General features: G+C 45.1%; 1 protein-coding gene across 1 annotated transcript; it reads right to left on the bottom strand.

Annotated features, from left to right (window-relative positions):
- Positions 1-6232: 6232 nt before the first annotated feature.
- LOC114788611 (uncharacterized) lies at positions 6233-11705 on the bottom strand. Its single transcript, XM_028977339.1, has 3 exons — positions 10498-11705; positions 9520-10122; positions 6233-7250 (listed from the first exon to the last, which is right to left on the bottom strand). Exons 1-2 carry the CDS (start codon positions 11353-11355, stop codon positions 9613-9615), a joined length of 1368 nt encoding a protein of 455 aa, XP_028833172.1. The 5' UTR covers positions 11356-11705; the 3' UTR covers positions 6233-7250; positions 9520-9612.
- Positions 11706-12826: the final 1121 nt, after the last annotated feature.

Genomic DNA, 12826 nt, shown 5'->3' with positions numbered 1-12826 from the left:
GCGCAAGCGTCAGGCCTACGACTGGGTTCAGCTATAAAACACAGACTCGGGGCCACCTGGCATCGCCTACCCTCGCAGCCAGCAGACACCTCCTGAGGCATGTTATATATACAGAGGAAAATCAACAGAGAATATGGGCTGAATATGGCCGGTCGCTTATTCCTGTAATTCACTCATGCATTAAAGCATATTTACACCGAAATAATGTCTCTTTTAGGAAAACATTACTGCGCTACTGTGTTACGGTTGCTCCTTCTGTGCCTACGCTTTTTGTTGTCTAATTTGGCAGTGCTAGTCTAGTCCAGTAAGGAAGCGAACTCATGACCGAAGGGTTGTGGGTTCAAACCCTGAACCGCCAAGGTGCCACTTTCAAGGCTGCCCACTGCTAAGGGTGATGGGTAAAAAAGCAGAGGACACACAGCGTTGTGTGCACCGTGTGCTCTGCAGTGTATCACAATGACAACAGCAATCACTTTCACTTTATTTCAATTTGTGTCAGGCTTGACATTTTCTCTTGGGACAGATGCTCTCCAAATGCTTAACTCTTTATTTTGATACTGGACGAGTGCTTTTTATCACAGATTTTTGTTTTTGTTTTGATGGATTTTTGTCAAACCGAAGCTTTTTAAGATTATGTTTATTTTATGACATATCTTTTTCTATTTAATTAAAAAAATTGTGTTTTTTCCGGTAGAGAGAGCTTTTCAGACTTTCAGTGCAAAAGGACATTTCCTGTATGTTTGCCACTGCACTTAGTGACGTGTTTATCCCTTGGCCACTCTGAGGACTTACGTGTCTTCCACTGTTGACAATATTTTGTGTGTGTGTGTGAGAATGACATCAGTCGCTCTGAAATATGAGTCGGCACAGCCAGAAGTACTGGACGTGCACTGTGGGTATTTGTTTCGGTGAGAAGGGCGTTCAAAATCACTGCTAATTTGAATTTAAGACAAAACAGACATTCTGGAAAACAGTCCCTGGGTGAAACCGTACAGCTGAGAATTAAAGTGCTGCCATTAAATTCTATTCCCTTGCAGAAGCAAGCCTTCTTTTTAAAATAGTGTGTGTGTGAGTGCTGGATTTGGATTGAGTATACCCTGACATTACAGGGATATTTGGAATAACGAGGACAGGTCTGGTGTTCCCTTAATTCTACCACCATAGGATGATTTCCAGGGGTCAAATTTTTGTGTGTACATCCCAGTTTTTTTTTGGTGGCCTGTAGTAATTTTACTTTTAGTCTAGCCTTTGCATCAAGTTTCACTTGACAAGTCTGAGCATTTTAGTCTTGTTTTAATCACAGAATTATCTATGACTATTTTTTGTCTAGTTTTAGTATTTGGTATTTTATTTCTGTTTTTAGTAATAGAATTCTATTTAACCCTAACAATATAGTACCTGGAAGACAAAAAATATATATTTTAATCAAACCCATTTCACAATTAAAAAAAAGGTTATCTTATTATTCTGTTGTTGTTACCTCTATAATACTCTACATTCATTATAGTGACCACATTCCTCCCCGTGATTTTCAACCACACATTCTATTATTTTTCCACTTCACTGTAAGGAAAGTGGGTTCAAAGGTCGTTTTGTCTTTTTCTCCCAGCCCCCTGCTAACAATCCATATGTAACCCATAGATATAAACGCTAGATTTTGCATTGACTAAAGGATCAGGGATCAAATCCATCAATAGAGACACCATCTTGGGACTTGGAACTCCTTTTAAATGAATGAATGTCTATCAGGACAAAAGTGGCATACAGAATTAAAGGACCATATTCCGGAAAATTTGAGAAGCAATTTTTATTGTCTTCGTCCGTTTCAAATGTCAGAAGTATATACGTCCGCAAGGTGAAACAATTGAGAGAGAAGCATTTTTTTAAGACATAGCATAATGTAATGTGCATATAGGTATTTTTTCATTCCAAATTAACTGAAACTACACTCCTACTACATTTTTTATATTTAATATGAAAGCTGAACATCCATTTACCTGCTTATTTGAAAAAATGACTATAGACAGGGCAGGTCCATACACAGAGGCATTTTGTGTAGATTTGTCAAGAACTATAGACAATGAGCTGCAATATGTACAGGTGTCAGAACAGAAGCTGTGTCTTTTCTGTGTAGTGGGGGTAGCTGTAACCATAATATAACTTTGGAAAAAGATCAATGGACAACGAACCAGCTATACAATACATACACGTGTCAGAACAAAAGCTGGGGTGGGGATGGGAAGGATGCTTTTGTCTGTAATATGAATAACGTTATTTGTCGATCACAACATTTTGTAACGTATAAAATGATAAAATAAAATCTTTCTTCTGAAATTTTACACATTGATTTTTCATTTGCCCTTCTTAAAGCCAAAAGTCCGGCATCTTCTCTTGTACCGTCAGAGAACAGTGTTTGAATGAGCTTGGAACCTCGTCCAAATATGCCGCCGCAATTGACATCTAGTGTATATTTCTGTTTGTATGACCCATTGTCAGTACCATTCAATCCGTACAACTTGCCCGATCAGTTCCAGTGCGCATGCGTACTCCGAAAGCCACCGTGTTGCGGCCTAAACCTAACCCTACCCCTAAACCTGACCCTAACCGTTGCACATGCATGGAACCTATCGGGCAAGTGGTACGGACTGAGCACTGACAGACCATCTCGGGAATTGAGGAAGTGACTCGGGATCAAATGGGAGATACAGAAAACAGAAATACAGCATAATTATTATTATGCGACTAAACAAAAGGAAATTGTCTCGTCTTGTCTGCATTTATGTCTCATCTTGTTTGTTGACCAAGATATTTTTTTCAATATCTCATTGATGAAAACGCTACGTGTGTTTATAAATGTGAGAAAGAGAGAGCAAGAGATAAGTCGTTTCTGTCAAATGACATTTACTAGGTGAACACAACTATCTATGAGTAAGTTACGTTTCTTACGCTGTATTTACTCTGGTACACAGGTTTTGCACAAAATAATAGTGAGAGGGCGGGTATGGCAGGAAAATAGACTTAAATGAGAAAGAAATGTGTTCTTGGAAGCTGTTGCTGGTGCGTGCGTATGTAAGCATGCACGACCCGCTTTTGTCATCTTTGGATGAGTGGAGCATACGTATATGTTGTGAAGACAGGCCTTCTTGAAGGTTCTGTGTTGTTTCTGGTCCTGCCTTCGTCTGAAATACCATTTCGGGGTCAGCCGAAATCTGAACAAGCGCTTTTGATGCTAAATGGACGGCAGACGAAAAAGTCGAGAGGGTGGAGGTCACTGGGTTTGTTTCTTATTCCACCCTTGCTGTAAATGTCTGGGGCGTCTCTGAGCTCACTCGGTACAGTACGACCACTGTTCCGCCCCTACCAACACCACTGTATTCGTCTGTTCGGAACGCCGTTACGGGCGCCTCTTGATTAATTTCATTACGGTTCATTACGGTCCTTCCCAGTTTACACAGTTTCCTGTTTAGTCGTTATGTTTTATGCGTGTTACACAGGAGGGCAGAGGGAAATGTGAACGCGTTTACAGCCCGACTGGAGGCATAAAGTCTAATAAAATAAACAACTTGTTGTTAAGTGTTCGGCGACATTGAATAGAATTAGACTGTACCATACTGAATTCTTGATGCTTTTTGAAACCCCCTCTTCCATCATCAATTAGCAAATCTCAAAACCCCATATTTTATTCTCAATAAGTTTGTGACAGGGCCTGTGAACGTCTTGGACCTGAGGAGAGCAGTTGCGGGAGTTTTGGGAGAGGAATGTCGTCCCATTCTTCTCTGATTTAGGATTCTTCCTCGTATATTTTTCTTTCACGGTGCGCCAGATGTTTTCAGACGGTGAAAAGTTTAGCACTTGGCCTCTTCTACTAGGTTGTCTCGCTGTTGTAGTAGATGCAGCATGCAGTTTAGCATTGTCTTGCAGAGGTTTTCCTAAAAAAAAAAAAAAAAAAAAGCTGAGAGACGAGCGTACGTTTCAGCATTCATGGACCTCAATGTATTTCAGTTTGCCAAGTGGGAAATTGTGTTTAAAGACAATGTTCAGGGTCCAAAGTAGCCCATGTCCATTTTAAGTCCGACAGTGATACTTTGGGGTGACAAAAAAAAACCCTGATGATTGATTGACCATCGTCGCTGCAGTGTGTGGGGACCTTTCACACACGTACCTCGCTGGCTCCTTGCTAGTCGGTGGATGCAACCTTCCTGTCTCAACTGCTAGGCCATCGCTAGGTCAGCAGAACACACATTTCTCACTTCTGTGCGCTACCTTATTTTTTCTACTTCGATGGAGGCTCGAGATCATTTTTAAAATCCAACAGACTCCAATCATTTCAAATTGTACCATTTAAATTGAAGAGAGGCTTTAGCTATGCCATATCCTTGTTCATCGTACCCATTGTGTTCACGTTGTACCTAAGGATGGTGGAAATCAGTGCGATTTTTATTTTTCTAAAAGTTTTCTAAATCTTTATCTAATTCTAAAATGTTATCTAAAGAAACTGTTACAGTTCTGACCATGTGCTGGTCCAGTCTGGATTTTCCAGTGTTAATGTTGAGAAAGGGAAGCGATTGTCATCGTGAAACACTGCAGTGTGTGGGGACGGTGCTTTACTCAGTGGCACCTCAGTGGCACCTAAGTGGCACCTTGGCGGGTCAGGATTCGAACCGGAAACATTATGATTACGGGGCTGCTTCCTCAACCGCTAGGCCTCACTGCACCACTGTGATCCCGAATTCCTGATGTACGCGTATAAATGTAAGCCAGTTGTCTAGTCCACGCTGGGTCATTATATCTTCTTATGTACTTGCACATTGTCCTGTCTGATGTGTCATTGTTGTAAGTAAACCAATGGGGTCCTTGCCTTCAAACCACATCACGCCGCTCCATGTCAGAAACATCTACTATTATGTGCTCATTGTTTCTGTCAGAATACTCTGCACACAGGCTCTCTGGACAGCATGACCCCCATGGCTGAAGTACACCTGATCTGAGCCTCAGCTACTCGGACCTTTCAGCTGCCTTCTCTCTGCAATCAGGTATTCCCAAAGTCAGGGACACTGCAAGAACACTGCAGGACATCTCTCTTCGATGCGCGACCTTCTGGCACAGCGCCGCTGTGATCCAAAGTCACGTAGGTGAGGTGAGTGGGGTGAGGGGTGCATAGACAGGCTGGATGAGATCTGAAGGCCCCTCGGCCTTCAGACGGCATGGGCCCCTGTGAGAGGAGTGGGGAATATCTCAGACAAGACTTAAATAAACAGAGGTGCAGACACTGTCAGCGCAGGCCTAAAAGAATGACGGGTCTTGCTGCGTGGGGGCAACTGTTCTTATTTATGTGTACTTGTATTCAAAATTGACACCAAACATTTATTGGTGTTAAAACGTTAATTTCTCATGCCTTATTTCTCCATTAAAGTTTTTCCGATTTTGACCAATACTCGAGAAATGAAAACAAGACTTAAGGACAGTCCTCTCTAGTCATGTTTGTACCCCGGACCAGTGTAAGAAACGTTGACACGGATGCGTGCATATTAAGGCATAAATTTACCATAAGGCAGAATCGTGCTGCTCCCTGAGCCCTGAAATCCCTCCAGAGACTCAAGTTATTCACTTATTTTCAGCTGTAATTAGCTTGTGGGCTTTATTTATTGTGCACTGTGATGGGGAAATGCGTTTAAAAATATATATAAAAAATCCCCCTGCACATTCCAATAATCAAAAAAATACCGTAAAAGTTTTTTTTTTTAATTCCCCCTGTCACCGAATACCAAGCATTTTGTGCAAAGTACCAGTATGTGGCCCAAAGTAGTTGCTTTAGGGCATTAAACATGACATGGCTTTATAAATGTATAATAACGGTTAATAACAACAACAATAACAATTACGCTTAATTTAATTTAAAACTTACATGTGACCTTTGTCACCATATACACTCACACACACACACACACACACACACACACATATATACATACATACATACATATATATGTAAATGTAAATATATATATATACACACACACATATACATATATTCACACACACACATACATACACTATTTTGTTTGTTTGTGCCATATAAATGTATACTAACAAGTAATAATAATAAAAATAACAATTACACTTAATTTAATTTTAAACTTACATGTGACCTCTGACACCATACCCCCCCCCCCACACACACACACACACACTATATTGTTTGTTTGTGCCAGGAAATGAAAAAAGTTACAAATGTTTTATATGAAAGTTTAATTGGCACAAGTGGAAAAGTCTCCATCCTTATAAATTAAGCAATGACAAATGGGAAAAGAATTGCACATTCCACTTATTAAAACAAAAGTGAAACTAATTAAAAATACAGCTTGATAAATCTATAAATACATCTACCTCCTTTGCTGACCTGTACTGTACAATAGGTCTACAGAGGTCCCATTTTTCTGTGTTCCAGTGATGAGGATCCAGTTATAAACCCGCAACACCTTCATACATGACAGCTGCTTAAAACCTGAAATAATACACTTTTGTATGATGCATAGAGAACAGTTTGTCAACACTGTACAGCATGGAGCAGTGTTCCATGGATGCTGGAGACATGTCAGCTGGAAGATGTTAAGGATCATCACTTTTGCTAAATCACTTTATTTGAACGTCTTCCAGCCTTCGCTTTTATGCTTTGCAGATGTGTAGAACTCCCCCTTCCTGTTTCGGTGAACAGTCGCCTGGGAAAAAAAGAAAGTAATTCAACGCGTTTAGCAGCAAATTATTGCAAATGAGTCGACATCCACACAGATCTTTGGAACTTGACTTGCTTTCTGAAGCATCATCTGAAGACACATTCATATTTGCTTTGGCAGGCAGTGGAGTCTCCAGGCTGTGATGGTTGTAAGAAGACCTTGCAAGGCCGGGAAGACAGTCCATCTCCAAACTCAGGTCTTTGGTTCCGTCACACATCAGAGCCGATGTCCACCGAACTTTAACTACATTTCTCAGCAGGATGACGGACCAGTCAGAACTGCGCACTACGTGTTACACACATTCACGGACGGAAGTATCAGCTTAGCTGCCCTTATCGTTCCAAAAGACGTCACAGTCACAACAGGCTATGGTTTATGTGCTCCGTAAATGTCCCCTGAGGCCAGCCTGGGTGAAGCCTGTCACATGGTGTTTTCCTTTGGAAATGCCGCCCCCTGCAGGCAGGTGGTCGTTGCCATCTTGCTCGTTCTCTTACTCTCCGTGTGGTTAAAAGATCCCTGTTTAAAAAAACAAAGGTTTAGCCAAAATGATCATTTACAAGAACCGGCATTTATCAGACGTCTTTTCCAGAGCAATTTACCATCAGTAGATACAGGGACTGTCCCCCCACTTATGTACTATTTGGCTTAGTTAGAAACAAATGGGCGCTGGGTGGTAGGAGCCTATAAACAAAAAGTCCACAAGGTCACAGGTTCAAACCCCACTCACTACCATCGTGTCCCTGAGCAAGACACTTAACCCTGAGTGTCTCCAGGGGGGGACTGTCCCTGTAGCTACTGATTGTAAGTGATAAATGTAATGAATAAAAAAATCTATATTATTTGTTAGGACTGAACAATAATTTGTACTGTGCCCAAAATGTGAGCCACAGGCAGGATAAATAAAGGCTTTACAGATTTCAAATTGGAGTGGATGAAAGATAGAATAAGACATAAATAACATTTTGTGAGGCCTATTTATAACCATTACATGCTCCTCGTATCATGGGGATATTTATGCTTCATTTATATCTCTGACTGATCCCTGAGGTCAGATCAACTTTCTGCCACAAGCCCACCGGTCCTTCTGGTTCTCCTTTTATGTCTGTGTGACACAGAGTGGTGTTGCTTTTGAGGGATTTTGTGTGGGGAAAACGTGCACGGCAGGCACGTAATTCTGACCAAGCCTGCTGAAACCAGTGGTATTGCACTTCTCTCATGTCCTGTGTTATTTGTGTGTGTGTGTGTGTGTGTGTGTCTGTGAATGTTTTCAGCATTCACAAAAACCTTTTGATCACCGCTGTCCACATGCATGCTTTCCATTAGGTCTGTTTTTCTTTCCCAACTAAGTGAGTTCCCCGTTTCGACTCATGATTGTGTGACCGTTACAAATACAATATGAGTTCGCCTGGCGTCCCCCCAACAGGGTTAAAATTAAAGCCACCTTGAGCTGTTCGGCTGGGCAGAAAAATAGACGGCACTTTTGCATAGCCTCCACTAGAGGGTCTTGCTCTGCACTGTGGGATCCAGCTGCCGTGGAAACACGATGAACAAACCCAATAACTCCTGCTGAATCACAGTCAGTGCACAGACCACAGCGCGACTGTGCCCAGAGCACAGTGCTCCATGAGCGTCTTCCGAGTAAGAAGGTGAGTCATGTGACAAGTCCAGAAGAAGGCTTTCATCTTACTTCTCCGCCACGGTACATTTGTCCCAAATGGCCATCCAATATGTTCAGGATCCAGAGAAAATGGGTCAATCCCCTTCCCTTCAACTGACTAATAGGAAAGACATCTAAAGAGGACTCAGGGGTTCGCCGCAGCGAGACCGGACATCTCAACACATCTGTGCTCCTCATGACCCGACATACTGTAGATATATCTGTAGAGAACTTAAGTGATGCAATGTCCTGCTGCATAAATAAATGTCTTTTGTTCTTTGGTAAGCATTCTCAGCGCAAACATCACCTCACACTGGACCAAAAACACCAAACCATTGATTTTCGACTCAGTGACCCGCTCTCTGTGTCCCCTGTCAGAAAAATGGCCTTCCAGCTACTTCCTAATCTGATAAACTCGATCTTACTCAACCAGATTTTCATTGGTTTAAAAGAATTTTTGACTTGTTTCTAAAAGAACAAGCAATATTTTCTGGAAAAGGTTTTGGCAAAAGGGATGTTAAGCTTCTGAAGAACTTTGACAGATTAGTGGTGGGTATGACATTTACATTTACATTTACAGCATTTATCAGACGCCCTTATCCAGAGCGACTTACAATCAGTAGTTACAGGGACAGTCTCCCTGGAGCAATTTAGGGTTAAGTGTCTTGCTCAGGGACACAATGGTAGTAAGTGGGATTTGAACCTGGGACTTCTGGTTCATAGGCGAGTGTGTTACCCACTAGGCTACTACCATGAGAGAAGTATAGCTGCACACTTTTCAGAAAACGCTGCATTTAGAACATCCGGTGTTGGAAAACATAATAATTGAGTATTCTGAATTCTTTTAGAATGTATTCTTGAACGTATTCTAAAACTATTCTGTTGTTCTAAAAACTGCCTTGTAAAATGTACCATGGAATGTCCACCCATATATGTACATTCTTGAATTAATGATGCCTGGGATGGAATAGAAAATCTGTTAAATTACACTCCATAATTAACCATTTGTTGTGCTCGTTATTTAATGATTAAATATATTAATGATTAATAAAAGAAATATTTAGCAGAAAATATGAAAAAAAAATGCTTTCCTTTTGCTCTGGACCAATGGTGCCTCTGCGTACTTACCATACATTTTTCAGCCAGCAAGACTCCTCTGTCACCTCTCTGGACATGTGGAGCTGTGACCAGGGTTCACTTATTGAGGATCCGCTGCCAACATCATACAGCCGTGGACAGCTGCCTACTCCCCCCGGTGCTGGGGGCCGCCTGCAGGGAGCCAGAGAGCTGCTCGATGCGCCCGTTATGGGGGTAAGGCGGAGGTTTTTGGTTCTTGCTCGGCAGATGTGCGGCCTGCCGGTGTGAGCTCGGGGACATGGGATCTGCCCTCCTCCGGTGACTCTGGGCATCTTTGACTCGTTCCCTTGGGGGTCGCGATGGCAGACAGCTGCCGTTCATGTTACTCCTGTGCTTCAAGGTCTGCTTGATGGCACGGTTTGGTTCGGAGACAGGTGGTTGGTTGGTGATAGAGTTTGGCCTTGTGTGCTGCATGGGGGTGGGGTATCCATTCACACCCCTCTGGTGTGAACTGAGATCTCCATTGGGCTTGTTACCGAACACCACCACATCACAGGAACCATTTTGCAGCTGGGGATTGTGGGAAGTGTCTTTTTTTGGGTCCTCTTCACTAAGGTCAATGTTAGAAGTCAAAAGATCAATCTGTTCCACAACCTGTGGAAAGACAACGAAGGTTAAAAACACTCAGTGGTACATTTTGTGGTTCCTTCCAGTATATACTGTCTGTCCCCATTAATTTCACATCAGTGGAGATTAAATCTGATTTTAATTTCAGCAGTTATTGTTCCGTGGTCATGGTGGCTGTGCAGAAAAGAGGACAACATGGTTTTCTTACAACAGCCTCAAATCCCAAATCAATTTTGGGAGAATAACGATATCAGGAGCATTCTAATTGCATTTTCCCATTTCCATTTTTGTTCACCAGAGCCTCTGCCTTCATAATATATTTAGCAAAGGAGAATTTGAATTTAGGTTCGATTTTGTTGCTCATATGCCTCAGAGTGCTGCAAACCAAACCAAAATCCTTACCTCCTTCATCTCTAGGTGGACCTGTTTGAGACCACCAAGAACCTCTTCCAGGTCACTGACCACCTTGCGAATCTGCTCTCTCACTGTCCCAGGGCTTTTTGTATTTTGGCGTGGAGGGCCCGGTGCTCCCTCTGCTCGGAGCCTTAATGCGTTCGCAGGCCTGCGGGACACCTCTGGAATCTCGGTGGTGAAGAAAGGCTTCCGGGACGAATTTGTCTCCTGACCATTACGGCCCAGTTCTGTTGGAGCAGTCAGCCTGTTGGACTTTGGGTATGCGTACACTGGTTCATCGCCGCCGAGCAGAGCCGGAGGTCTGTGCTGCACATGGTCATTATATCCAGATGTGTCCAAGCTGCTGTGGTTGGGGAGGTGTGTGGCAATTTGGAATCTCTCCCTCACACATTCCCAGCAGTGCTTTTCCGCGCGTCCCGAAGGACATGTGAACTCCAACGCTGGCAGGGGGGGGGGTGGTCCGTGTGCGGCGCCGAAGGTGCACAGCTCAGGGGGGCAGCACGGCGGCACCCTGGCCCACTCGTCAGCGTGCAGGGTGCAGTGTCCTCGGATGGGTTGGTCCATCGGCCAATTCCGTCCCGCAGAGCAGCACGCATCCCCCTCCCAGGGGAAACTTGGAACGTGTCCTCCTGGCACCGCGCAGCGCCTTGGCCCCATAAAACCCTGCCTCCTCTGCAGGTCCCCGAGCGGAACGTGGCGTCCGCCTCGGCCCCTCTCCCGCTGCATTACGTCCCCTTCCGGCCAGCCCCGGAGGTCCGGGGCGGGACGGGGCCCATTGAGGTGGCAGAGGCGACAGCCAGCGCCGGGACGGAGGTGGCGTCTCGGCCCTGCGCCCTCTGAGTGCATGCCAGGGGGAGTCCGGCGTCCGACTTTCACGAAACAGGCAGCGGCTTCCCCCCCCCGTCCCGCTCACATGGCCTGCTCTCCTTGTCCTTCCTTCTTCACCTTCCTTCTCTAAACGTGCGTTCCCCTCCTCTCTCCGCCTCTTGTCTCCGCTTTCCTCGTTCCGTTCCTTGGCCTCAGCTCTCAACTTCTCCTGCTTTCTACTTGCCTCGGTCGTCTCTCCTTCGACGGGCCCCTTTTCACCTCTCCACCACTCCCCCTCACTTCCTCGCTGACTCCCTCTTGCTCGGCCGTACCCCAGCTCCTCCGCTTTTCACTCACTGTTCCCGTACGTCCTTTACTCCCCCCCCCCCTCCCCGCATTTCCTCCTCCACCTCTCTGTCTCTCCCTCTCTCTCTTCCGTCTTCCCTCAGCAGTGAATGAAAAGAATTCTTTCTCTCTCACCAGGCCTCCCTCTTCCCACAGATCCACTCCTTTCCTTGGGAATGTGAGTCCAGGCTCGTAAAAAAAAAAAAAAGATTTCTTATTTTTTTCCCCCCGTGAGACAGCGCGTCTCCAGACGAGTTTCCCATGTGGGGCGAGCATTCGGTTCCCTCTTGCAAAAGCCCTGCCACTCTCCAATTAAACACTGGCCAGGAATCCACTGCCGAGACGGAGGAGGTGGGGTTTCAGACAGGACCTAACATGAGCGAGGCGTAGAGAGAGAGAGAGAGAGAGAGAGAGAGAGAGTAGAGGGGGAGGTAACTCGCCGCCCGCCTCGTGGAAGGTTTCAAAATAACTCCTCTTACTCCAACAGCCCGGACGCAAGTGTGTTTGAAGAGGCCGGGAGTGCTGCCTGGCCTGTGCTGCTGCGCCGTGCCGTACTGACGGACAGCCTCTGTCCGTGGTGGCCTAGCGGTTAAGGAAGCGGCCCCGCAATCAGAAGGTTGCCGGTTCGAATCCCGATCCGCCGAGGTGCCACTGAGGTGCCACTGAGCAAAGCACCGTCCCCACACACTGCTCCCCGGGCGCCTGTCATGGCTGCCCACTGCTCACTCAGGGTGATGGGTTAAATGCAGAGGACAAATTTCACTGTGTGCACCGTGTGCTGTGCTGCTGTGTATCACAAGTGACAATCACTTCACTCTCTCAGAGCTGCCGTATTACGGTCGGCTGAGCTCCGGTGCTCCGGGCCAAAGCCCCGACCACAATGCGGAGTCTGTAGGAACGCTTCGTCGGCGGCCCCGCAGTTTAGGCCGCCTGCGTTCGCCAGAGGTTGGAGCCGCTGCATTCCTGGTCAGCGTTCGGGACATTTCGTGTCGACTTTTTGGGGTTTTTTTCAGGGGGAACCCGCCGCGTGTCTCACCGCAACATAATCTGAAGACGAGCCGAAAATAACTCCGAGGGGTTTAAACAATGCAGCGCGCCTGTCACTGCTGCCCAAAAACAAACGGCAGGAAAAGGAGCCGTTTTCATACGCTCTCGGTCAGAAATT

This window comes from Denticeps clupeoides, chromosome 4 (assembly GCF_900700375.1).
Source record: "Denticeps clupeoides chromosome 4, fDenClu1.1, whole genome shotgun sequence".
NCBI lineage: Eukaryota > Metazoa > Chordata > Actinopteri > Clupeiformes > Denticipitidae > Denticeps > Denticeps clupeoides.
This window is presented reverse-complemented; position numbering and strand designations above follow the sequence as displayed.

What these genes read in the sequence shown, in the direction of transcription:
- LOC114788611 (XM_028977339.1), bottom strand. Translation starts at nt 11,355, where the DNA reads ATGCACTCAGAGGGCGCAGGGCCGAGACGCCACCTCCGTCCCGGCGCT. An exon ending in TCCACCTAGAGATGAAGGAG is followed by an intron (nt 10,123 to 10,497) that starts GTAAGGATTTTG and finishes GTCTTTCCACAG; the next exon opens with GTTGTGGAACAGATTGATCT.